Source organism: Malania oleifera, chromosome 8, assembly GCF_029873635.1.
Source record: "Malania oleifera isolate guangnan ecotype guangnan chromosome 8, ASM2987363v1, whole genome shotgun sequence".
Taxonomy (NCBI): domain Eukaryota; kingdom Viridiplantae; phylum Streptophyta; class Magnoliopsida; order Santalales; family Ximeniaceae; genus Malania; species Malania oleifera.
The window spans coordinates 4,768,510-4,795,502 of NC_080424.1; the positions used below are offsets into that span (position 1 = coordinate 4,768,510).

Consider the following 26,993-nt stretch of genomic DNA (forward strand, 5'->3'; position numbering starts at 1 on the left):
TGAACACTTGCAACGTAAATGTTATATACAAATATTTTTAGGTGATTAACTTATATAAATAAATTAAAAATAAACATATTAAATTTAAAATCTAAATAAAATATCTCATTTTTCTTTAAAAAATTATAATGGTTTAAAAATTGGTTTGGATCCAATAAGCAAATTGTCATTAATTGGATCATCATTTAAATGAAGGGTTCGAATCAGTTTTGATTGACAAAAAATATTGAATGGAAATATTGTTCGATTTGAATAACTGAATCATGAACACCTACGAGTGGTTCATGTGCTCTTCAACTTTTTTCTACCAAAAGAAAAATATGCCATAAACTGAAAAATACATTATGTATAATATAAATACAGAGAGGGACACAGCCACTGATTATAAATTGAAACGTTTGAGAAATGCGGCAAATATGAACGTGGATTCGCCCCCAAATCTCCCCGCCTCCGCCTCCGCCTCCGCCTCCGCTCCCCGGCCTGGGGATGCGGATGAAGAGGCCCCACCTAAGCCTGCGCCGCCGCCGCCACCGCCGCCGCCGCTGCTTGCCTTTGAACCACCGCAGCCATCATCGTCTCCCCTGCACCAGCACCCGCACCAGCACCAGCACCACCACGTCATGATTTCCCCCAGGGATCCCGACGCCCTCTTCAGCGGTGGCGGTATCAGGTCCGCCTCCCACCCATTACATGCCTCCAATTTCATTGTTATGGGTATATTTCGATATATCTAGGTTTAATTTCAGTTTGCCTGATTGCCATTACGTGATTACTATGATGCCCCTTTTAATTTTTGCTTTTAATTTGGTGAAATTTTGTGTTCCTGAAATGTGCCAAGTCTTGTTTTTATGTATTTTAAATGAATTATCTATCTATGTGGAACCTTTCATTCGTTCTAAAGCTTCCCAATTTACTTGAGTGATGCCTGTAGTAGCAAAGATGTGAAATTTACTAGAGCTATATAGAAAAATTTCATGTAAAGTGACAGCTGTATGAGTTGAAAACAGTGAGTTTAAGCAAATTATCTGCCATAACCATCGCAGTCTTCCACGTTATGAAAAAACTTCGAGCTGGAATTATCTTGGTTAGATTCGTTTTTTTTTTTTTAATTTAATTTAATTTTTTATTTTATTTTATGCTTAACCTAGAAGCATATACGTGCCTACTGATTTGGATGAACTTCTGTGCTCTTCAACATAAGTAGAAAATGTTGTAAACATGGGTTTTGGCTCCTCAAGTATGGAGACATGTTTCCGGAAGACTTTGCAACCTTGTTTCATCTATTTTTTCAAAATCAAAAACCACTTGAGAATGACGGAATGTGAAAGTGGAAACAAAACAAGCCAGTGCATTTTCCCAACACAACTGAAAATTTGATTCTCTTATTGGTTCATACAAGAGTGGATTTCCATTTTCATAGTGTCTTACTCAACTGCATTGCAGTTCAGTGTTTTTTTTAATAAGAATTTCAGTGTTTCAAACCCCTCATTCTTCAAGTATTTATTGGGCTAATTCTTTAAGTGAACAACAGCCTTAATGTGTGTTAAGTTTTCCATTTCTTTTGTATGGTGAGTTTGTGTATTAAGTATAAACTATTAACACATTGCCTCGTTTATCGCCTTTTTTGAATTTTATAGTCTCTGCCTTGATCTTGAAGCTGATTATGGCCTAACTGATTGTTTCTTATCCCATTTTTTAAGAGTATATTTACTGTACAAGACTTAACTGAATTTTATATTAAAATTTTCATTAATCAACTTGATGGAAATTCAACTAAAATTCTTTTTCGATTAATTGAAAATTGAAAATGACATTTTTCGGATGGTACTTTCTATATGGGATGTTTGAACCTCATGGCTTATGCAGCACAGCACGGTGCATTGAATAAAATGGGTGCGAAATTTGAATTCTGTAACTTATAGGTGGTCATAAAGTAATTAAATGAATTTACAATAATCAAATATCTTAAAATGATGAAATCTGTTGGCTGTGGGAACCAGAGTGAAGCCATCTGGATCGGATGGGTTGACTTGGGCTTGCCAGTGCTACTTAATCCTTTGGTTTTGAAGTGAAATGTGAGGCCGTTTTTCAATTTGGAGTTACTTTAAAGTGTTTGAAGTTACAACAGAGACTAAAATACTCCATTCTTGGCTAGCTTTCTCACGGGAAGCCAAAATGCAAGGTTCAGTTATGGCTATTCCAGTTTCAAGGGCAAAAGGGCGTCAATGGAAGATTTCTATGAAACAAGGATATCGGAAGTTGATGGTCAGATGGTTGCCTTTTTTGGAGTTTTTGATGGTATGTCTCAACTTTTTTAACTACCAAGCTCTGGTGGTCTTCCAAGTGTTTTTATTATTATTAGTAGTATGTCCAGAATTTTTCATGGTGCTTTATGTCTCTTTTTTTGTTAGCTCTTTTTTATTCCTTCAGTTGTACTTGTTTTTTCCTACGGTTTTAATTTGAGGAGACTAATTTCTCTGTAAGAGTTTGGCAGGACCTACAATAGCTGTCTCCTTAACTAATTACACTATTTTGGTTTTTCTTGGATATTTGTGCTCCAATTCAGGTCATGGAGGTTCCAGAACTGCAGAATACCTTAAGAACAACCTTTTCAAAAATTTAAGTAGCCACCCAGAATTTATCAAAGACACAAAATCAGCTATTGGTATGAAGTCATCATGCCCATGCCCATGGAATACACCAGATTTATTCTGTCATATTCCATCTCATCAATCAGTGAATAATTCTTGTTTGCAGTTGAAGTCTTTAGACAGACAGATGCTGATTACCTCAATGAAGAAATAGGACAGCAAAAAGATGCTGGGTCAACTGCATCAACTGCCATGCTTCTAGGGGACCGTCTGGTTGTTGCAAATGTGGGGGATTCAAGAGTAGTTGCTTCTAGATCTGGTTCAGGTTGCTGCCTTGTCTACTGATGGTGTGACTTTTATGGCATATAAGCTGGAATTTGTGATTTTGTTGCAATAATCTGGACAGAAATGTTATTGTAGAATGAAAACAAAGTAAAGAAGCATTCTTTGTTGTGACTTGGGCAAGAGTTCGGGGTAGGTTTGGTTCCAGCTTTCCTGGTCAGCCTACAGCCTAGTACAAGGGATATTTGCTTGACTGGGAATATAACAGACCTGAATTTCGAACCCTAATCATCTGATTGTTTCCTTTTCTACTTTGATTCTCTATCTTTAGATAATTATATACAACCATATTATATATACTGAACCTGTAACTGGTAACTTTTCCTTGTGTTAGTTCGTACGATTCTTTAAAAGAAATAGTAGTAATTCTCACTTACAAAAAAGATGTTGGATTTTATTTGACAAACTCTCATATGTAGTCCTAGGCAACATGTTCTTTTTTTACAACTTGAAAAACATAAATTTCGAAGGAATAGATCTTATATTTTCTGTTTTTGGGGGCAAATAATTAAAATTATTGTTATTTAAAAAAAAATTAAAATCTAAATTAATCCCCTTATTTAATAAAGGGATTTCCCTTTAAATAGGGCATAATATCTGAATTGTCTGAATTTGCAAATCCAAAATAAACTTGCTTTTTAATCCTTTTTTTTTGGTGTATCCAGAACCAACCATAACCACTTTTCTGCCAGTCTGATACAGTCAGTCTTTATTTGAACAAAATTTGCCTGCTGCCAATCACCATGGCTTAATGTTAAGGAATATTTATGTTACTTTTTCCCCTTTTGGCACCCTAATGTCAGCTAAATGCTTTATTTTCTTCAGTTAAATTATAGGCCCCATGACATTTTTAGATGACATGTTATTTATGCTATTCAATGAATGTCTTGAATGAACACCTGTTGCTCATTGTATCTATTTTCTTGTACATGCATGTCAGCGAATGTGTAGTTGTGATTGACTTTGTGATAACTATCTCTTGAATCTATGTTGCACTTGTTGCTCATTGGATTAACTTCTGCATACATGTCTAATACTCTGTAGCGCGATTTACTTTGTTGTTAACTGTCTCCTGTATCTGCTTTGGGCATGTATTTTATGAAATGGTTTCTTTAAGTTATAGAGCATCCTTCCTTTATGTGTTGTGTTATATTTTGCACAATCTATCATTACCTGGTGAGTAGTGACCTAAGAAAAGTCCAAAACTGATTAAAAGAAATAGTTACTGTAGGAGACTACATAGAGACGTAATAATCTGTCTGTTTATTAAAACTATGAAGCGATAGTGTTTCCTTTTTAGTCTATAATTATAACATTTTTATGTGGTGTTTGTTTTGTTTCTGATAGTTTAGTGTTAGTGTGCAGTCTAATCAACACGAAGATTAAGTAATATTGAACTGAAATTGTACTCAGTAAAGTGTTTAAGGGCTCATCTCTAAATTTTTTTCTACATGCATTTCTGCTAGTCTGCAGTTGTGATTGATTCTGTAAGTGTCTCTTGAGTCTGCCTTGCACTTGTTGCTCATTGTATCAACTTTTGCATTCATGTCTATTGATCTGCAGCGGTGATTTACTTTGTGGTAACTATCTCTTGAATATGCATTGGGTACTTATTTTATAAATGATTTCTTTAGGCTATAGAGAGGGTGGGCCTTGGATCAATGGTAAGACTGCTCCTTTGTGACCAGTTGGTCACAGGGTTGAATCCAAGGAAACAGCCTCCCTACATAAAAGTAGGGACAAGACTGTGTACACTGACGACCCTTTCCTTAGCCCTTTTTTTTCGTTAAGCTATAGAATGCTTTTTCTTTAGGTGTTGAGTGTTATATTTTGCACAATCTATCATTACCTGATGACTTGAAAAAAGTTGAGAACTGATTAAAAGAAACAGTTGATCTAGGAGACTACATAGAGGCATAATAAACAGTCTGTTTATTTAGACTATGATAGATAGTATTTCTTTTTTAGACAATAATTATAACATTTTATGTTGTGCTTGTTTTGCTTCAGTTCAGTATTGATGTACAGTTTCTAATCAACACCAAGATTAAGTAATATTGAACTGAAATTGTGCCCAGCAAAGTGTTTAAGGGCTTGTTGTATTCTAGGAAGAGTTAAGAGGCACACCTCATATGTGCTTATTTCTCTGTATTTTAACTTAATTTAGACTTCTTTTTTTTTTTTTTGGATACGCTGGGTTTCCTGGGCTTGCGCGCTAGACTAATCCCACGCCTACGCCAGCTGTGCTCTCAGCCAACACATAGGAGTTAAATCGCAGATGTGCGTTGCAGGCGGCAGGGTTTGAACCCTAGACTTCACCTTTGTCCAAGGCTGTCTAGTGAACCTCCTTAGACTTCTTGGTTGTGAATAATATGGTTGTTGTGCTTCTGTTTATCAAATTGTGTAAAGCTTCTTTAATCCCTTTAAGCCTTGGAGTTTGCATGCATTTATATGTTGATTTATATATATATTCTATAGAAAAGGGTTGCCAATCATAATAAAATTCCATGTACTGCTTTTGTGATGGCTTTTGATAACCTACAACAAACTTTTGTGGGCTTTTGATTCAACTGGATTTGTACCAACTTACAAACATAAATCTAGTTATTTGTTTTTAAATTTTAATTTTCACATGTTTCATAGATTTAATTTTATTGCAGCTATCCCGTTGTCTATCGATCACAAACCTGATAGATCTGATGAACGCCAGAGGATTGAACAGGCTGGAGGTTTCATCATTTGGGCAGGTATTTTGTGTCTCATTTGTATTTTGACTTATTGTTTCTTTCTTTATTTTTTCGGTTGTAGATGGATGTATGCTTATGTAATAGTTTAGTAATCAACTGTTTAGTTGTTGTAAAACAATTCATTTTCCATTTCCAGTTTTCCGAGGAATTATAAATTTTCGTCCTTGTTTTTCAGTTTCCAGAATTTATATGGAAAAACTTGGAGATTAGTGAAAAATCTATGATTTCCTGTACAAATGTTGGAAGATTGGAAAATGAGGTGGCATTTTTGTAATTCATTGTAAATTGGAAATGGGAAATGAAAATTGTTTTCAACTACTAAAAAGGCCCTAACATTTACTTATGCAGCAGGCCTATTAAACAACCACAATGATGATGACAATGGGAAGTGGCTCGCTAATCATCTTGCATTGTGTAGCATGGCTTAAATACAAGTGGCTTGAGTTTGACATTAAGTCAGCTTGAAAACTTCATATGGCTTGAGTTCTTGTTTTGAGCTTTCATAAAGAATTAATTGTAAAGCAAAGTTTCATATGAAGTGAAATTTAAAATCTTGTTGATAAGAGTAATGGAGGACTGGTACTTGAAATATATCTTGCCCAATTAAAGGATTATATTTGTCATATTTCTGGATATGGGGGCGGTATGTCTTTTGGAATATGCCCAAATAGAAGTCTGACATATGAAAGCTTTGATTTTTGACTCACGTGCCTTTGTGTTCAAGTCAAGCATAGAAGCTTTTTCTTCAACTCCTTCCCTTGGCCATGACTGTTGATTCTCGTAGAGCATAGTATTTGAATTAACCGGATTCTTTATTTCCTTTGTGTGTATATGTGTGTGTCTTTTTGTAGGTTTATAGATGTAAATTGTGGATATTCTTTTTTCAAATTTACTTAGCAGCATAGTTGTAGCTTTTAAGTCCAGCACCTAGTGCGCAAGGCACCTACACCATGTTGGGGGTTGATGAGGTCATGATATATGCAGTCTTATCTCCATATTTGGAGAAGCTTTTTATTTTACTTGAATTTTTGACCCTCAGGTTTAAGCGTAACACCCTTACCATTGGGTCAAGGCTCTTACGTCATACTTATAGCTCTCTCTTTTTTTTTTAATTGTAAATTAGAAACTGTCTTTATGTAGTAGCATGGGTTAAATTTCCTCCTCTATGTGTTTTGCATGTGTTCCATTCTCCCAAAGCTGTTCTTATGCAGATTTTTTTGTGAAATAATTTTTTACATTTTTTGATTTTAAAAATTGTTTTTAAGTTTTCTGATTTATCCTTTAATGATATTGTGGAATGCATGTGTGCTCCCATTTGCTGATTTTTCTGTGAGGTTTACTGCTGCAATGCACTGCTTTCATTGGGTTGTGTCTAAGTGCTGCCTATTTAACGAATAGAGATGTTTGTATTACTAAAAAGTACAATTTTGTTTTTTGATTTTTTTTATTGATCCAAGAAAGATTAGGTCATTAGATTGTTGGATTTACTGTTTTGACATGTCACCATTATGATCCAACATCCAGGTTCAAATGATATGAGCATCTTGTCAGAAAAGTTCAAATGATATGAATGTAATGTGGTGTCCATATAGTGCATTCTCTTGTAAGCTCTTCTGAAGTTTTGGTAACCTTTGCTAGGAACATGGCGAGTTGGTGGTGTTCTTGCTGTTTCTCGTGCATTCGGAGACAAATTACTTAAGCCATATGTTGTTGCTGAGCCAGAAATTCAGGTAATCTGTATTTGGATACTTCTCAAGGAATTAAATAGAGAAGAATTATTAGAGAAGAATTACCTCGTTTGAAAATATTATGATCTGAGCCAATGATACCAACTAATTTTGCTTTGTGATGACAGCACACTGTCCTAACTGTATAGTGTATGTTAGAACTTAAAGAAAGTATCTGCTTCCTCGTTTGCTTTTTGGAAATTGGAGCACAAGCAGGGTTTTAAATTTTTCAAGACTTAAAAAATAAGCAGATTTTTATGCCAATTTCAGTTTCAATTTTGATTAAAAAATTGTGGAAGAGAGTGTGTGTACATATATATATATATATATATGTATGTATGTATACACACATACATATATAAGCATAATAATGGCCTCTTGTTGGCCTCCAAAACTTCAATCCTCAATTCTGGTAATTTTGAATTAAAAAATCTAAAAAATAGAGAACTTTTTGCACAATGATATAAATAAATAATATATTTATTATAATGGTCCACACAGCTAGTCTATATTTATTAGGCTACTTGCAAAGACCCCATGCTATGCATAGGATATTAGTTTGCTGTACACATTTTTACAATTTTCTCAGCATATAATTGTTATTAAATATTAAAATTTTAATATCTTATTTTCGCAAAATCCATCTGTTAAAAATATTGTTCAAGTAGCTAATCAATATGTATTAAAAAAAAAAAGGCACTGCCTAGTTATCTTTGTAAATTATTGAATTTAGATTCACTTTGAACTACTAACTAATGAAGTCTAAATATTTAAAATTATATTTGGAAATTGACATGTCTAAAGTTTTGAAAACTGACCCATTACAAATCATACAAAAAATAAAATTTAGATTTAAAAATGCATCTTATTGGAAGAATTTGCTTTCTTGGATGGAAGATACAATCGATGTAGGGATTTTAGGTTGGTATATGGGTTAATATACAATAAAATCTGGTTATTGCTGGAAACTAATTGTGCAATTTTCTGTAAGTTTTTTGGGCAATAAATAGTTTGAAATTTTTTGGCAATAAATGTTTTAAATTCAGTTTTTTTTGGAATGTTGATTTATGCTGAAAATCTTGGGATTTTTTATAAATCTGTTAACTTTTGTACCATTATGAGGCAAGAGAGAAGATAGTGATGTTATATTAGAGCTGGTTAATTTGGGGATGTTTGAATATTAATTTTTTGACATGTAAACTGTATAAACATTGTAATATGTTTATCTTGAAATTACTATTTGATTTATGATACTTTTTCATTGGACTTCTTAAAAATAATTTTTTTTCATTATTGTTTTTTTTTATTCATTGTATTTTTTGAGGTATTTGTGGAGAAGTGTTTGAACAAAGGGAACATTGGAATGGAAGTTTTTGTTGAGAATATAAATTTGAATTTGAAATTTGCGGGTTTGATAAAATTTAGAATAAGGGAAATGTAATTTAAATTTTGTTGTGCTAGAGCTGCCACTATTAAAAGTGTGGTTTGGTGCCTCCTGAGGGCCTTGTTTTTTTTTAGACCCCTCAAGAGGCACGAAACCAGGGAAGGACATGACTGGCACCACAACTCCCTCGTGATAAATCAATGATTAGCTTCTGTGCATAATTGAACACAAGGCCTCTGCCCGCCCATGTCTATGAACCAAACCTTTGGGGCAGATTTTGCATAAATTTTTTAAAGCATGAAAACTATCTTTTATTTCCTTCTTCTAATAATTGTCATTTTCAAATATGAAAAAAAAAATGTAGATATTTTCAATTTGGGTTTTGAATCTCAAATTTTAAATTTCAGGGAATTTTTTTCTCTGCAGATAATTTTGCTGAAAATTTTAAGATTTCAAGAAATTTGGGATGATTTGTGGAAATTTTGGCAGAAATTGACCTACATTTTGATTTAGAGGGTGGTGGGAAGCAGAGATTTCAACAGAAATTTTGACAATTTATGGAAATTTTAGATCATGAGTACAAATGATGCTAGGTTTACTGCTATAACAGTTATTCATGATTGCCCTGCTATTGTGTTGTTTTTTAAATGGGTGTTGCAATGCATTTTGATGAGACTTTGCACTAATGAAAAGTTCTGCTCATAGTTTACTTATTATCCATATGCATACTGCATTGCAGGCTGTCTAAGTATTTTTCCAACTGTTTCCATTTTATGTTTTTGTTGCTTGCAACTTGTTACATGGTAATTGTCTTCTGTTGAAATTTATACTGCCAAACCTCATAACCTCATAGAAAAATCTCTTTTAAGCCCCTCTAATGTAATTTTTTTTTCCAAATGAGTCCATTAATAGGTCTCAGCAACAGCATCCTTTCCCTTTTCTTTCCATTTTCTATTCTTTATTCACTTTTGAGACAAGAAAGTAACTCCTTCATTTTAAAGAATGGAATAAGCAACAGCGGTGTCATGCTAAAATGAGCATTCTTCAAGATGCTAGATAGAAGACCAGAGAGAATGGGGAAGAAACATTTATAACCGTGTTCATCAATCTTTTAAAAGGCTCAACCAAGGCTCGCCTCAAGACGAGGCACTCCCAAAATAAGGGCTGAGCATTCGGTCGGCACAATTAATTCATTACAGTAATCAAATTAACCAAAATTTTTGCTCACACTAAGTTTGTCCTAGGTAGTGGTTCTTGTATTTGTTTTTGGGGAGGCTTCTGGGTGGATAATGCTGCTTTATTATATTCTTTTCCTTGTCTTTTTTGTTGGAGTTCAGGTCATGATGAGGTTATTTCCTTCTTTTTATTTTGAAGTTGGTGGTGGGATAAAAATGTACAAAAAACCGTAAAGACAAAAAGAATTTGGTATAAAACGTGACAAAAATGTAGAAACAGGGATGTCTTTGAAAAGTATAAGGAGGCGAGAAAAATGCAAAGAAAGCCCTTAGTGAAACTAAATATAGATCATTTAATAGTTTGTATGATAGATTAGATACAAAAGAAGGGGAAATAGATATATTTAAACTTGCTAAAGCTAGAGAAAGGAAGAGCAAGGACTTAGGAAATGTAAAATGCATAAAAAGTGAGGATGATATTGTCTTGGTTAAGGACGAAGACATTAAAGAAAAATGGCGAAGTTACTTTAGTTACTTTAGTAAGTTGTTTAATGAAAATCAAATAGAAGGCTTAAACTTAGAATTGTCAAATGAGGAAAAGAGTAAAAATATGTGATTTATTCGCAAAATTAGAGTTAACGAAGTTAAGCTTGCACCAAAAAAGATGAAAAATGGGAAAACTATGGGACCAGATAACATCCCAATTGAAGTTTCGAAATGCTTAGGTGATAACGAAATTATATGGTTAACTAATTTATTTAATACAATTATGAAAACTAAGAAAATGCCAGACATGGTTCGAAATCGCGGTCGCGGGTAACGTCACGTAACGGTCGCGGGTGTCGCAGGACACGAGAGACGCGGGTGTTACATAATGGGAGGCGGGCGTAACGGTCATGAATTTTTTTCGCGCAAGCACAACCATGCCAAAATCGAAAAATAAGCATGAAATCCAATAATACATGATTTTTAATGAATTTTAAAGGTCTTCATTCAACCTACAAATGCTTTTTAATAGGCATTATGATTTTTATATTAATTTTAGTGCGCTGTTTACAAAAAAAAAACATATTTTTTAATAATTTACATTACTTTAAAATTTACAATTTAACAAAATAAATATGAAATTGTAAATCTTACAATTTAATTATTTAAATGGTAATAGACTTGAACTTGAGTCACTCAAGAGTTGAGACTTGACTAATTGTGTAGAAATTAGAATTTATTATGAATTGTAGATCTAATATTAAATTATTAATTGTCAAGGACCTCAAGGTATTTAAAAAAATAAAAATGTAGAATATTAGTTAATAATTTTTTACTAAATCTGTACTAAGTTTCTAAGTTCTAAGTTCTAGGTTGTAACTCTCTAAGAGTCTAAGTAACTCTATAAATTTTATATTTTAAAAACTTTATACTTATTTTTTTATTTTAATTAATAAATTCTACTTATACAATCATTAATAATTTATAATTGTTAATTTGTATTCTAATTAAATAATAAATAAACTAAATTTATATACTAATTATATTTATAAACTGAAATTATAAAACAAAATTTACAACTTATATACTAATTAGTAATTAAATAAACCGAAATTTATAATTTATATAAACTATAAATTGAAATTATAAAACAAACTAAATTTAAAACTGAAATTTACAATTTATATACTAATTAAATGAACTGAAATTTACAATTTATATACTAATTATATAAACTCAAATTTAAAACAAACTGAAATTTACAATTTATATAAAGCAATAAAGCATAAATTGAAATAATAAAACAGAATAAATTATTAAGCAATAAAGCATAAATTGAAATAATAAAACAACATACATATTACATACCCATTGGCCACCACCCACTACCCAGTTACCACTTACCCAATACCCACTCCCGACTCCCACTCCCACGGAAGCTGCGAGCCTGCGACTGTGAGAGAGCTGCTGGCCTGCTGCAGTTGCAACCTGCAAGCCTCCAAATTTTGGAGGAATCGAAGGCTTCGAATGGAGGAATCGAAGGCTTGCTGATTTTTGGGTTCTTGGACGAAGGAGATGAATGACGAATTGAGGGAGACGAAGCTGTACGAAGCAGATTTTGGGGGTTTTAGGGATTTCGAAGTTTCAGATCAGTAGATCGAAGCTGTACGTATGAAGGAGACGAAGAATCGAAGAGTGATTTAGGTGAAAAGGGAATTGAACTTAGCTTGCGGACGATAAATGTAAGGGTTCGAAGGCTCGAAGCTGCGTAACGGACGTTACGCTCAGTAACGTTAGTGTAATGGCCGTTATCCATGTGAATTTTTGGCTCGCCGCTAATGCGGCCTAAAACGGTATCGGAGACCTGTTTTTTCGTTACGTAACGGCTGTTATTTAATACCATGATGCCAGATGAATGGAGGGAAAACACTTTAATACCTATATACAAAAATAAAGGAGATATTCAAAATTGTAATAACTATCGTGGAATTAAACTTATGGGTCGTACGATGAAACTATGGGAAAGGGTAGTTGACTAAAGATTAAGGTTAGAAACGAAGGTCTTAGAAAATTAATTTGGTTTTATGCTTGGGAGGTCTACGACAGAAGCTATATATCTTTTAAGAATATTAATGGAAAAATTTAGGGAAAGAAGAGGGACTTGCAGATGATATTTATTGACCTTGAGAAAACATATGATAGGATACCTAGGGAAGTTCTATGGTGCGTTTTAGAAAAAACGGTATATGTAGTAGGTATACTGATGTCATTAAGGATATGTATGATGGAGTAATGACCAGTGTAAGGACTATAAATGGAGAAATTAGAGAATTTCCAATCACCATAGGTGTACATTGAGGATCTGCTTTGAGTCCTTATTTTTTTGCTTTAGTGATGGACCAACTTACTAAGAGTATTCAAAAGGAGGTTCCATGGTGTATGTTGTTTGCATATGATATTGTATTAATTGATGAAATTAGGGACAAAGTAGAGGCTGAGTTAGAATTATGGAGAGAAGCTTTGGAATCTAGAGGATTTAGGATAAGTAGAAATAAGACAAAATATATGAAATGTAATTTTTGTAAGGATAGGAGGAATATTGGAGACAAAGTTAAACTTGATGATGAAGAAATAAATGGCACTTGTAGATTTAGATACCTTGGATCTATTATGCAAGTTGAAGGAGAAATTGAAAATGATGTAATGCATAGAGTTAAAGCAGGTTGGGTAAAATGGAGAAGTGCTTCAAGTGTGCTCTGTGATCGTAGAATACTCTTAAAATTAAAAGAGACACTTTATGGGACAATTATAAGACCAGCTATGCTATATGGATCGGAATGTTGGGCGACGAAGAAACATAATATCCAAAAAGTAAAAGTTGCTGAGATGAGAATGCTTAGATGAATGAGTGGTATAACATTGAAAGATAAATTAAGAATTGAACATATTCGTGGTAAGTTAGGTGTAGCTCTTATAGAAGATAAGATAAGGGAGGGACGACTCAGATGGTATGGACACTTGCAACGTAGGCCACATAGTGCACCAGTGAGGAAGAGTGAGTTAGTTACTGTGGGGGGCAGTAGAAGGGGTAGGGTAAGATCTAAAATAACTCGGGAGTATATAGTGAGTAAGAGTTTAATATCCCTGAATTTTTCAAAAGAAACAGTCCATGATCACATAAATTCGCGGAAAAGGATTCATAGAGCCAACCCCACCTAGTGGGAATTAAGGCTTGGTTTTGTTGTTGTATCCATTTTCTTGAGACTTCTATTCCTGTATAACTCGTAATGGTAGAGAGGTAGAGGAGTTGTCTTCCTTGTTGATGTTATTGGGGACCTATTGTCCTTCCTTTGGGGTGGATAGTCGTTCTTGGTCTTTAGACTCTTCGAGGCCTTACTCCTGCAAATGTTTTTGTGACTACTTGATTAATGCTAATATTTCCTTTCCACTCCACATAGACTTATTTGGAAGGCCAAAGTTCCCTCAAAGATCAAATCTTTTATTTGGTTGGTTTTTCTTAGTAGAGTTAACACCAACAATCCGTTGTAGGGGAAGAGACCTGCAATGGCACCTTCCCCTGATATATGTTTTCTTTGCTTTGATAGTTCTGAAACAGTGTCTCGTTTGTTTTGCACTGCTTGTTTGAGTTATTTTTTCTTGGAATATATGGAATAAGATTTTTGATCTTATCAGAGAAAATTGGGTTTGTCCAAAGTCGGTAGAGGATTTGTTGGCTACTTCTTTTTTTGATTTTGGTGAAAGGAAGGATGCTTATGCTTTGTACGTGCACTTCGCAGTCTTGTGGGATTTATGGATTGTTGAAAGAAATGCTTGTATATTTATGGAAGAAAAGTCGAATGAATCTTTGTTATGGGAGAGGATTCATTATTTGGCCTCGCGTTGGGGTGCTTTTGCTGGTTGTTTTAAAGGAGTGAGGTTTTCTAAGATCCAACAAGGTTGATTGGCTTTGTTAGTTTGATTGTTTGAGTTGTTTTTATTTTGTTTTTTCTTTCTTCTATTTTGGTGGGCTTCTTGTTCTTCTTCTTGTACATTCTTCTTTTTCTAATAAAGACATCTTCTTTCATTATAAAAAAACAAAAAACAAAAGTTTCTGTCAACTTATTTCCCTTAACTAAAAGAACAAACTAAACACAACTAAACTGGCCGAAATTTTGGTTGGTTGATTTGGTTAACCAAATTCAACCAATGTTCCAGCCTAGGGAATTAGGAAGGTGGAGGGCCCCAAGCTTCTTCAATTGTTATTGTGGTTTATGGAGCAGCAGACTAGGCTTGGACTAGTTGAGTCATTAAACTAGGCTTAGGGCCTTGTCACGAGCCGAGCATGTTCAAGGCATTATGCTGTCTGTGACCGCTTGTCTTGTGCGTTTGGGATGAGTTTCCATCATGTAAATACTAGTGTAGGATTATTTTTCAGCGATAGTTTTTCCCTAGGCTAAAAAGGGGAGTATGACTCCTCGGTCGTATTGATGTTACCTAGTGCCTGAGCAAGAATAGCATAGAAAGCTCTTTAGGGGAGGATGAGTATTCATCAACTTGTAAAACTCATTAGCTATTGTCAACGTGTTTAGCCTACTTGCCTCGCTTCCCTTGCTAGACACACATTGTTAACGAATGTGTTATTAATGAATTACGTTGCTTTAATGTTTACTAGCTTAAGAGTCATTGCTTTCATAAGTTGCTTATTGCTTCCTCTTATATTTGCTTGAATGACAATGAAAGTGTTTGTTTGGTGAATTGTGGTAAACGCTAGGTTAGCTAGTTAAACAAGAGTGCTTTAGCTAGCACTGCATGGTCCTTTGATAAAGGTGTGAAATATTTGCCTCGTGACACCTGGTATCAGAGCTTGGTTGTTTGCTACATGAATCCAGCTGCCTTCATTGTGGAATTGGTAAAGATTTGGTAAATTACCATGCTGATCAATGCCTAGAGAATTGATGTGTTGGGGAAGCAAAGGCTGAGTTGTCAACCAACAAAGTGGCTGAAGTAACCAACTAAGGGAATGTGTTGATTAATTGGAGGGATCCCAAATAGATCAACATAGTTTGATGGTGGAGTTGTCGGAGGACTTTGACCACATTATAGAGAAAGGGTAATGGTTCACACCAAATTCCAAAAGGTAGGTAGGGTGAACGCTGCACGCTCTAGTAAGTTGACACTACAGATAAAGGGTAATGGTTTACGCCAAGCGCTTAGAAGAGTATGTAGGGTGTCACGCCAAGCACTCAGGAGGGGTAAGCAGCGTATCATGCCAAGCACCAAAGGGTGGGCAGGGTGGACGTTGCACGCGCTGGTAAGTTGATCTTGAGGAGAAAGGGTAATGGTTTATGCCAAGCACCCAAGAGTGCATGTAGGGTGCCATGCCAAGAGCTTAGGAGGGGTAGGCAGCGTGTCATGCCAAGAGCCTAAGGTAGGTAGGGTGAACGCTGCATCCTTAGGTAGGTTAACCATGTGGAAGGGAATGAAATTCCTGAGGGAGACTAAGGTAGTGTCGATGCCTTTTTCTAGTTCCTTGTGACGGGAGGTCACCCCCACATTCAGCTATGCAACTCAAGAAGGGATTGAGAAAGGGTGAACAGATGTATCTCGCCACGGTGGTGGTAGAAAAAGAAGTAGGCCAAGAGTTGGTGCCTACGACCATCCAAGTTGTGTTGGATGGGTAGAAAGAGAAGTGCTTTTTCGCTCTGCGGAGCATTAAATTCCTTGGTCATGTGATTGAACAAGGTTATATTGGGATGGAGAGGATAAGAGCTATTCAATGGAAGATTCCAACGACAGTGAAGGAGTTGTGTTTCTTTCTTGGTCTTGCTAACTATTACAGGAAGTTCATAAAGGGGTACTTGAGGAGAACTGCTCCTTTGATGATTTGAAGGATGCCATGGTGAGAGATTCGGTACTTGCTCTTCTAGACATCATGAAACCCTTTGAGGTACGAACAGATGTATCGGACTACGCCCTTTGAGGAGTCTTGTTACAAGAGGGATGCGTACGAAAGTCATAAGCTTAGTGAAGCGGAACGAAAGTACACAACTTAGGAGAAGGAAATGCTAGCGGTGATACATTGTCTCCGTGTGTGGCGATGTTACTTACTTGGGTCAAGGTTTGTGGTGAAAACAGATAGCTCGAGTGTTAGCCACTTCTTCACACAGCCCTAGTTGACAACCAAGGAGGGCCGGTGGCAAGAATTCTTGGCAGATTTTGATTTCTCATTTGAGCACAAGGCGGGGCGCCTAAACCAAGTTGCTGATGCATTGAGCAGGAAGATCAAGTTGGCGGCCTTACAAATGGTAGCACACTTAACAATGAGTACCGTTACCATGACGATGCGAGAGCGCATCGAGGAGAATTTAGTCAAAGATCCACTTGTGCAGAATCTTATGAAGTTGATAGAAAAGGGGAAAGCATGTCGGTTCTGGATGGAAGACTGATTGCTGATGACCCATGGTAGCCGACTCTTTGTGCCACAAGTTGGAGATTTGAGGAAGACACTATTGAGAGAGTGTCATGATACCATATGAGCCAGACAGTCAGGATGATAATGCACTTTGGCATTACTGAAGCAAAGGTATTATTGGACGCATATGCGTGATGATGTGGTTGATTATACCCGGACTTCTCTCACCTGCCAACAGGGCAAGGCGGAGTAGAAGAAGATTGCAGGACTGTTGGAGCCCCTATCAATACCATCCAAACCGTGGGAAAGTGTCTCACTAAACTTTATCACCAACCTACCCAAAATGGGAGATGCAAGGTCTATACTTGTGGTTATAGACAAGTTTTCAAAGTACCGTACATTTATACCTATACCAAATTACTGTTCAGCAGAGGAGACGACAAAACTGTTCTTTAATAATGTTGTGAACTACTGGGGTATTCCCCAATATATTGTCAGTGACCAAGACTCAAGATTCACTGAAAATTTCTGGACATGATTTTTTAGAATCCTCGGTTCATAGCTTGACATTTTTTCGAGCTACCATCCACAGACAGATGGACAGACGGAGAGATTCAATAGGCTACTAGTAGAGTACTTGCACCATTTTGTCAACACCAATCAGAAGAATTCGGTGCAACTACTTAATGTGGCTCAGTTCTATTTCAATGATCAAAAGAGCTCAATAACCAACAAGAGTCCTTTTGAGCTTGTTATAGGATAGCAACCACTATTACCTCACACAGCGGACGAGCTGTACAGAGGAAAGAGTCTTAGAGCGTGCATCTTCGCCAAAAGAATGGAGACAGGATGTAAAGTTTGTGTGATTCTACTTGGAGAAAGCTTCTAAGAGGATAGAAAAGTAGGCAAATCAGAGGGAGAAAACCGCAACACTTCAACCTAGGTGACTTGGTGCTTGTTAAGTTCAATCTTGAACAGATCAGGTCACTATGAGGACGAGATAGGAGGCTACTTTGTAAATATGAAGGATTTGTCCCCATCTTGGCCAAAGTCGGGAAGGCCTCTTACAAAATTAACCCTACATCTTGGATGAAAGTGCATCCTATGTTATTCATGTCAGCTGTCTCAAGACATTCAATGCTGACATCGAAGATCCAAGCAAAAGTCAGTCAACCAGAGCAGAATTGAAGACAGTGCAACCCGACCAACGTGAAGTTAAAGACATCCTTGCAGACAGAGAGTTCTTTCTCAAGGAAGAAGCAGTTGGAGTTCTTAGTGAAGTGGAAAGACCTTGACAACGAAGAAATCAGCTGGGTTTCTATGGAAGATATGCAACCGTTCGCGGACAAAGTTGAAGTGTACCTAGTGTCAAAGTCTATGAGGATGTCAACCATGTAAGTGAGGGAGTGTCACGTCTCGAACTTGTTCAGGGCATTATGCTTGCCTATGACCACTTGTCTTGTGCATTTGGGTTGAGTTTCCATTATGTAAATACTAGTGTAGGGTTATTTTCAGCGATAGTTTTTTCCTAGGGTAAAAAGGGGAGTATGATTCCTCGGTCATATTGATGTTTCTTAGTGCCAAACTGAGAATAGCATAGAAAAGGTGAGTGTTTATTAACTCGTAAAACTAACTAGCTATTGTCAACGTGTTTAGCCTACTTGCCTCTGTTGCTAGACACACATTGTTAATGGAGGAGTTAATAATGAATTGCGTTGCTTCAATGTTTACTGCTTAAGTGCCATTGCTTTCATAAGTTGCTTATTGCTTCTGCTTGTATTTGCTTAAATGACTATGAAAGTGTTATGTTGGTGAATTGTGGTAAACGCTAGGCTAACTAGTTAAATAAAAGTGCTTTAGCTAGTGCCTTACGGTCCTTTCACAAAGGTGAAAAATATTCAGCCCATGACACCTTGAGGTGGGCAGGGGCTAAACCAATTCCCAAAGCTTAATATTTAATTTATAAATTATAATATATGTATATCAATAAAATCAATTAGTTGAACTAGATTACACTGTACCAAACTAAAAATTGATAACAAAATTTTGGAAAATCAAGACCTAATTGACCAAATTTTGGTATTTTTGATGATAAAGGAAGATGTATAAGGAAAGAGAATGTACAATCATAGCAAGTATTTAAATCCTCGGAAACAAAAAAGAAAAAAAAAAAAAACAAAAAAAAAAAAATTGAAAAACAAAACAAATGTGAAAACTGCTACAATTAGCCAAGAAAACCCTTCATTAATCCCTTCCTATCATAGTTCATTGAATATTTCAAATGTTATCAAAACAGCTACTATCCTCTTGACCACCATGGGTCTACCTAACCAAATTTTAATATTTAAAAAACTAAATTAACTAAATTCGATTGGTTCAATTTGTTAATGCTGAATAATACTCAGCCTTAGCCCTACACAAAATGCATCAAGGCACAGTCTAAAATACTAAATCCCAAAAAGACCAACATATTGTATACCATGGGCTGCGCACTTGTACAAAATGCACCCTTTTGCACCTTTTTTTGTTGAAGCTTATGCATTCTGGGTGTGTGAATCTCAAGTTAGAGTTGGCTAGAAAATTTTAACCACATACGAGAGGAATGTCCTAATACAAGTTGATATCTAAAACTTTCGAACCTCAACCTTTCCAAAATAATTCAAAATTTTATTTCTTAGATCATGAAAACACTATCTCTAGGCTTGACTGACCAAATGAATTCAAACTAGTATATTTTGAATTGCCAATAAGAAACGCTACAAATTTTATTTGTAATTGTCTTAATTTTCTCCTTATTTTGAAAATCATTTGTAATTCATTTATAGATTTTTATGCCAAAAAAAAAGGAAATTCCAAAAAGGTCAACATCTTAACTCATACACCTTATGTCATAAGGATTAAAACACCTTGCCATATGCCTTTGCTTTTCAATTTTTTTTTTTTCATTTAAAGGGAATTTAGGTGCAACTACCATAGGTTAGATATTATGAATAGAGTGGAGCCAGATTGTTTTGAAATATCTAGTGATTGGCATTATGAGTTGGGGCTTCTTGGTACATCTTACTGGCTTTAAAATGGGGGGAAAAAATAAAAAAAACAAAAACAGAAAGGAAAAAAAGAAAAAAGAATTGAGGGAAAGGAGGTTAATCTGTGATTGGAGAAACCAATGTCGTAGCTTAATTCATGCAAGAAAATTAGAAGGTGGCATCCAACTAGTAGAGGAAAAGCTGAGAACAAACAAAAGGGTTGCATGTTTAATCACAAATTCACGATTAAATCTTAAACTATGTGACATTTCTATGCTTTGTATTATACACTTATTTGTGATATCCTTGCTCTGTGCTTATTTTTCCCCATATCATCTTCTTGCAAGGCATGTGGAGATTTTGTGAGTGTTGCACTTTATGCACACATGTTGTCCTCAACTTCCTTTTGCTTATGTTATGTGTTTCTGTGTCAAATTTTTAGGAAGAAGAAATTAGTGGTGTAGATTTTATAATTATTGCAAGTGATGGACTTTGGAATGTCATATCAAACAAGGTAAGTTCTTATGACCCTATTTTTCATTCTGCTTCAATGCAATTATCTGGTTACTTATTACTTTTTGTGGAAAAATTTCTGGATGTTTTGATAAGTCACACTGGACTTATTTACTGCAGTATTTTGGCCATTGTATTTACTTGTCATAGATTTCATAGTATTTTTTGGATAGAAAAAGAAGCTTTATGGATGGTAGCAAGAAACAGGTTTGATAGCAGAGAACAAGAGTTCCTCACTCATGAACACAGAAAAAAGAAAAAAGAACATCAACTTAATAAAGCCACTCAATATTGGTTGACATCCGGAAAACAGCAACCCTTTAAACACCTGCATTATAAGCCCAAAAAGAAGCCAAATACTGCACCCTCTTTTAAAGAAACCATATTGGTAATCTCTTTCCAGAAAAAAATTCTAGCATTCCTTTCCAGCTAAATTCCCCATAACACGATACGTATAGCAGACATCCACAACCTCTTAATCCTTACCCTTCCCAAAACCAGTGAAAGAAATAAGCAAGAACTCCTCCCCTGACTTTGGAAAAACCCACCCTTCACCAAGAACTTGAAGAAGTGTATTCCACAAGCTCCATGCAAATGAAAACATGTTAGTGTGTTTTGATTTGATCACTGTTCTTTATGAATATTTCATGTTCAAATTTTTAATTTTATTATGCAGGATATTTTGCTAGACATTAAATTATTGCAAATATTATCATTAATAGTAAACTTTAAGATATTTGTGAAAAAATGTTTGTGTTTTTTGTTCTATTTTTATATTTTATTTGTGCTGTATTCACGTTGTTCTCATTTTCAAAGAAAATTTTAAATGCAGTTACAAGGTCTTTGGGAAACATGTTTTTACATTGTGCAAGCTAAAACATGTGTTTTCCCACATGTTTTGTATGGTCAGCCTTTAAAAGTCAAAATGAAAACAGAAACAATTCAGACCAACAAATTCAAACACATCCTAAGCCTGTGAAATTTGAGGAAATTATTCTTTTTTTTTTTTTTTTTTAACTTTTGATGCCATCTTTAGCCCTGTTTTTTCTACTCCAATTAAAATTATATATAAGCATTTTCCTTTTTCTTTCCTCTTTTAATGGTTTAATCTTGACCTCTCTCCTGTCACTCGTTTTAATTGCCTTGTCATGGATATGATCATCTCTGGAGATGTTGGAGAGAGCTACTGAAGAACATATCTAGGTAGAGGGAAGATCCTTTGATTTGAGATTGGAGAAAGCGAGTGTAAGAGGCCTTGTTTGTTTTCTAGAGAAGACATGGGGGTGGAATTGGCAGATTAGCATTCCATTGATGGCTGCAAAGTAGATTTGTGAGTGTTTCTTTAGTATTTGTTTGTTCAAAGCATTTTGTTCAATTTGGGTTTGGGATATTGAATTGTTGGATGGTGAGTCGATTGATGAACAAGAAATTTCTGGAAATAGGGTGACCAAGAACACTTGAAAGGGGAGAAGTGGGAAGATTTTTGTGAAACACTACCATTGGTTATATGGTTGGAAATGTTAGAACAATCTTCCATTATGAACCCTAACTTGTCAGGGAGAGTAAGGGTAGTTGGTGGTGAAGGGGGTTACTTATATGTAAGCATCTAATAGAGGAGATCAGTGCATCAACTACAGTGGGATGATGGCTTGCCAGGTGGTCGGGTGACAAGGGTTTACAGACAGAGTCACAGTGCGAAAACTTGTTGGATTGATCTGTAATTATTGACATAATCTTGGATTTGGGCCAAATTTGGAGCAATTTGGATTGACTAGTTAGTAGTGAGGCTGAGCAGGGTGGGCATGTTGTGACTAACCAAAATGGTATGTTAAAGGAGAGGGCCCAAATTTAAGTGGGTCAGTCCATGTTTTAGTTGGGCATTTGTTATGAGCCTGGGGATCTGACACGGTCCAATGGTGGTCATATTTCATCCAGAGCAGTCTCGCTTTTTTTGATTGCCAGGAAAATACTCCTGAAGAATGAAAGGGGTCTTTTTCCAAGCAAAATCTGATGTAGATCCCTTCATTAACGCAGAATGCAAGCAGTAGCTCTACACCCTTAGCAAAGCAGGAACCAGAGTAGATGGTTAAGTCAGAATCCTTTGTTGAAATAGATATTGAAGGTTCCTTCATTGGTGCGATTGGATGCCAAAATTTCAAGAGTTAGGGAAATCAGATGCAAGTGGTTTCGGGATAGCGTGCTAGTGGTACAACAACAGACCAAGCCTTAAGTCCCACTAGGTGGGGTTGGTTACATGAAGGTAGAGCATGCTAGTGGTGATTCAAGGAATTCAGTTGGTTGTTCCAAGAAGACTGCTTGTTAAGGGAATAAGGGTGATAAAATGTTTTAAAAAGCGGAGGCATAAGGCGAGGCTTTTTAACCCTCATGAGGCAAGGGGTAAGCTTTTGAGTATTTTATTTTTAGATTAAAAAAAATGCAAATAAAATACATATATTTTTAAAAATTAAGAAAAAATCAAAAATAAAACGTAGAAAGAAGAAAATCAAATATAATTTATAAACTACTTGTTGGCCATTCAAAAGTTGATAACATGAATTCATTTCATATATCATGACCAAAGATAGCTATAACATTTCAAAGTTCAAATTATTTTGAAGATCGAAGGCTCAACCCTCGATTATTTTGGAAAGGCTGAGGTTCAAAATTTTTAGAAATAAACTTATATTATGACATTTCTTTTGTATAAACATAAAGTTAAAATTTTTTAGCCAAATCTGACTTGAGAATCACTCACCCAAAATACATAAGCCTCAACAAGGAAGGTGCAAAAGGCATGCTTTTTGTACAAATGTGTTAGCCTCACATGTAATACATTAGCCTTTTTGGGATTTGGTATTTTAGATTAAGTCTTGCTATTTTAGATGGAGTCTCAAGGTGATTTAGGCATGCCTCACCTAGACCCAAGCCTTGATTGCGCCTTTTAAAACATTGGGTGATACAATCACTGATTGTGGTGCATATAATTTTTGAGGAGCAAATTCGTCTGTCGCGGCGTATGAAGAAATTCTTCTGAAGGATGATGATGGGAGTTTTTTGCCGATAGAGGGTCAGCTTGATACCGTGAATGTTTTGGGAAATAAAATTGTTGTCGGTGGAGGAATTGGGTCTAAAAAATGAGGTGTCTGATGAAGAAAATGAATTTGACTATTTTTTTTAATGGTGTTGGTAGTTCATTAATGGATGTAATTGGGGGGCAGTAATATTGTAGTTGTATGAATAGCGGTGTACATGTTTTTGTAACCCCAGCTGTTGATTGGAAAGATTCCAATTTTTAGCACTAATAAAATAAGTTTAAATGCTACCTTTGTTTAGGTGGCAGGAAAATGCTTTTAATGGGTACAGTATTTGACCAACACCTATTTCTCTTGAGGCAGAGTCGAATGATAGGATAATGAACCTCAAAATCTTTTGGACATAATTGGATCAAGATTGATGACTCATGGTCAAGAAATAAGATATTGGTGCAGTGAGAGTAAAAAGAAGGTCAGAGAGAGTTGGATAATTTAGCACGCACCATGAGTTGTTAGGGGAAGGGTATGATGTGGGCTTTTTTTTTAATTAGCTGCCTTTATCTGATTTGTTTTTTCTTTCATCTTTTCTTTTGTTTGGTTTTTCTTAATCTTGAGGATTTTGTCCTACTTCAGTTTGTGTTTATATTTTGTGCCGTTAAATTTCTTCTTCTATCCATAAGCGGTAGCTAGGGAAGGGAAATTGCATGATGGGAAATTGAAGACCCACCAAACCTCAAGTTGGGCTGGGTGAGGTCGACCATATGAATCCATTTGCACTGTTCTGCATGATCTAGGGCAACATCATCAAAAAGTCAGAATGTCAAGTATTTTCTTACTATGTAGGTTGAAGCTATTCTAGGTCAGCCCTGTCCCTCCAACAGTCTCTAATGCCAAGTAAAATGCTCTTTCTTACTAAGATGTTGCGTTGCACTGCAAACATAGTTTTAAACCTGGACTGGCCCGTCCACAGGTCAGTTTGCCAATCCGAGTGATGCCTCTAAACCAGAAAATAAGTGATCTGAAGTCAACTTGGCCGGACCTGATGGCTGGTCATGTGACCTGCCTCTTACTCTTTTTCTAAGAGATTTGTTGCTGGCTTGCTTCCACTGCTGGAACTCAGAACCTGAGAGTGAAGGAGGGAAAGGCCAGCCAGAGTTCCACCTTCAGTTTTTTGTTCCTAGTACTGAATGAACAATATATGCCCATATATGCTCCCCATACAAATACGTATGTATGCACATGCGTGTAATATTTGTTCGAATCTTGATAATAATTGCAGCTGGGCATGGTTTGGTTAACCAAACCATCTTAAATCATTAATTGAACCAAAACTGAACCATTTCATATGGTTAAACAAAGTTCAATTAAGCAGTTTTTTGGCCAATGTCCAAACTGAACCAAACAGACTAACTTAAAAATTATTCATGCCGAAAAGATATAAAAAAAAATCCAAAAAAAAAAATCAAACTGAATCAAACCAAGTTTAATAAATCATTTCAGTTATTTATCAATTTTTAAAATTTTGAATTGGCCCAATAAATCCTAGTCAAAGTCAAATACTGAACTCAGTGCATCAGTATTAGTGAGCCGACAAAGACAACAAATTTTGCCCAACTTGGTCTAACAAGCCCGAGGCTCATGGATGATGCAACTAAAACATGTGGGTTATATATTAATAAGAAGAGTAAGGCTCTATCATTCCATAATAATCAGTGGATGTAGGGCAAATATATGCAAGTGCAGGCAGCAACAGCAGGGGGCAGCAGTGCTGCAGAAGCAGGGTGCTGCACAACCTTGTACCTGTGGGAAAACATGGTTAATAATTTGTATCTTATGATGTTTATTTTATATTTATATTGTAGCTGTAAATAATGCTGCAAATCAGGCAGCATGCTGGCACTGAACATGTGCCTGAAATTCTGGCAACATGTTCCTGAAATTCTGACAGCATGTTCCAGAAATTCTGGCAGCATTTAATTGCTGAAAATCTTCCTGGAAATATGACACCAACTATGTGAATTTCTTCTATATAATGATAGCAAACCCTATGGAAGAGTAAGACATTAAGACCAAAAAAATGTGGACCCTAAAATCTGACAGTACCACAACGATGAAAGTTAAGTTGGGGTACCTCCCTTGTCTATAAAAGCCCCTACCCCTCCCCATCAATGTACTACCACACCTCAATTTTAAACTAAAGTAAATAAGTTAATAAATTTTGTTGAGATTTTGATTAAATGAATGACCTAACTTGAAGATAGATCTCTCCCTTTATTTATAATACAAATCTAATACATTCTAATTACTATAATACCCATATTAACTCTCAATAATTAACATGCTAACACACTTAATATTAATACTAAAAGACTAAAATAATCTTTAACCCTCCTCCTCAAGCTGGAGCATAAATATTATATGCTCCTAGCTTGTTACAAATAAATTTAACACAAGCACCCCCAAAGCTTTGGTAAACAAATCAGCAAGCCACATATCAGACTTCACGTAAGTGGTAGTAATAAGCTTCTGCTCATTTTTCTTTCAAACAAAATGGCAATCAACTTCAATGTGTTTCATTTGCTCATGAAAGATTGGGTTGGAGGAAGTATGAAGAGCAACTTGATTATCACACATCATCTCCATAGACTAAGAATGTGGAAAACTTAATTCTTCCAACAAGTTCTTCAACCGAATAAGTTCACAAGTATTGTGAGCCATAGTTCTATACTTTCATTCAGTGCACTTGACCTCACCACCAAAATTTCTTTCTTACTTTTCCAAGAAATCAATTACCACCAACCAAGATACAGTCCAATTGTGGATCTTCGGTCAGAAGGCGACCCAGCCCAATCTGCATTTGTATATCCCTAAATATAAGTATGACCTTGATCTTGATATAAAAGACCTCTTCTAGGTGCACCTTTCAGATATCTCAAGATGTGAATTACTGCTTCCTAGTGACTTGTCCTTGGAGAATCTAGAAATCGACTCACAACAGTTGTTGCAAAAGATATGTCCGACCAAGTGACTGTGAGATAATTCAACTTTCCAACAAGTATCTGGTATTGTCTAGGATTAGGCAACAAATTGCCCATATCCAACACTAATTTTCTATTAGGATCCATGGGTGTATCAACCAGTTTGGATCCCAACAGTCTAGTTTCCTCCAACATATCAAGAACATACTTCCTCTGCGAAAAAACAGTTCCCATACGAGATCTAGATACTTCTATACCCAAGAAGCATTTCAATGGTTCCAAATCCTTGGTTTCAAACTTTTAGTCAATAGATGATGTTTAAGACTTTGATTACTTTTATTATCATCACCTGAAATAACAATATCATCCATATACACAACAAGGAGGATCCTACCTAATTAAGTATGACGATAAAATACAAAGTGATTCTCTACGCACCGTCAAAAACCGAACTCAAGTACCACAACACTAAATCGACCAAACCATGGTTTAGGAGATTGTTTTAAACCATATAGTGCCTTTTTGAGTCAACACACTAAGCTTGATTCCCCCCTGAGCAACAAACATAGGTGGTTGCTCC

The 26,993-nt window shown here is 35.6% G+C and overlaps 1 protein-coding gene across 2 annotated transcripts in view; it reads left to right on the top strand.

Annotated features, from left to right (window-relative positions):
• Nucleotides 1-238: 238 nt before the first annotated feature.
• Nucleotides 239-26,993, top strand: part of LOC131163074 (probable protein phosphatase 2C 11) — a 62,566-nt gene continuing 35,811 nt past the window's right edge. Inside the window, exons 1-7 of one of the 2 annotated variants that reach the window (XM_058119778.1) lie at nt 239-670; nt 2,156-2,298; nt 2,567-2,665; nt 2,758-2,916; nt 5,594-5,680; nt 7,319-7,410; nt 20,333-20,404. In XM_058119778.1, the coding sequence (XP_057975761.1) occupies nt 345-670; nt 2,156-2,298; nt 2,567-2,665; nt 2,758-2,916; nt 5,594-5,680; nt 7,319-7,410; nt 20,333-20,404 (978 nt within the window). In that variant the 5' untranslated portion in view covers nt 239-344. The remainder of the gene's footprint in view (nt 671-2,155; nt 2,299-2,566; nt 2,666-2,757; nt 2,917-5,593; nt 5,681-7,318; nt 7,411-20,332; nt 20,405-26,993) is intronic. The other variant, XM_058119779.1, reaches the window with a different exon arrangement.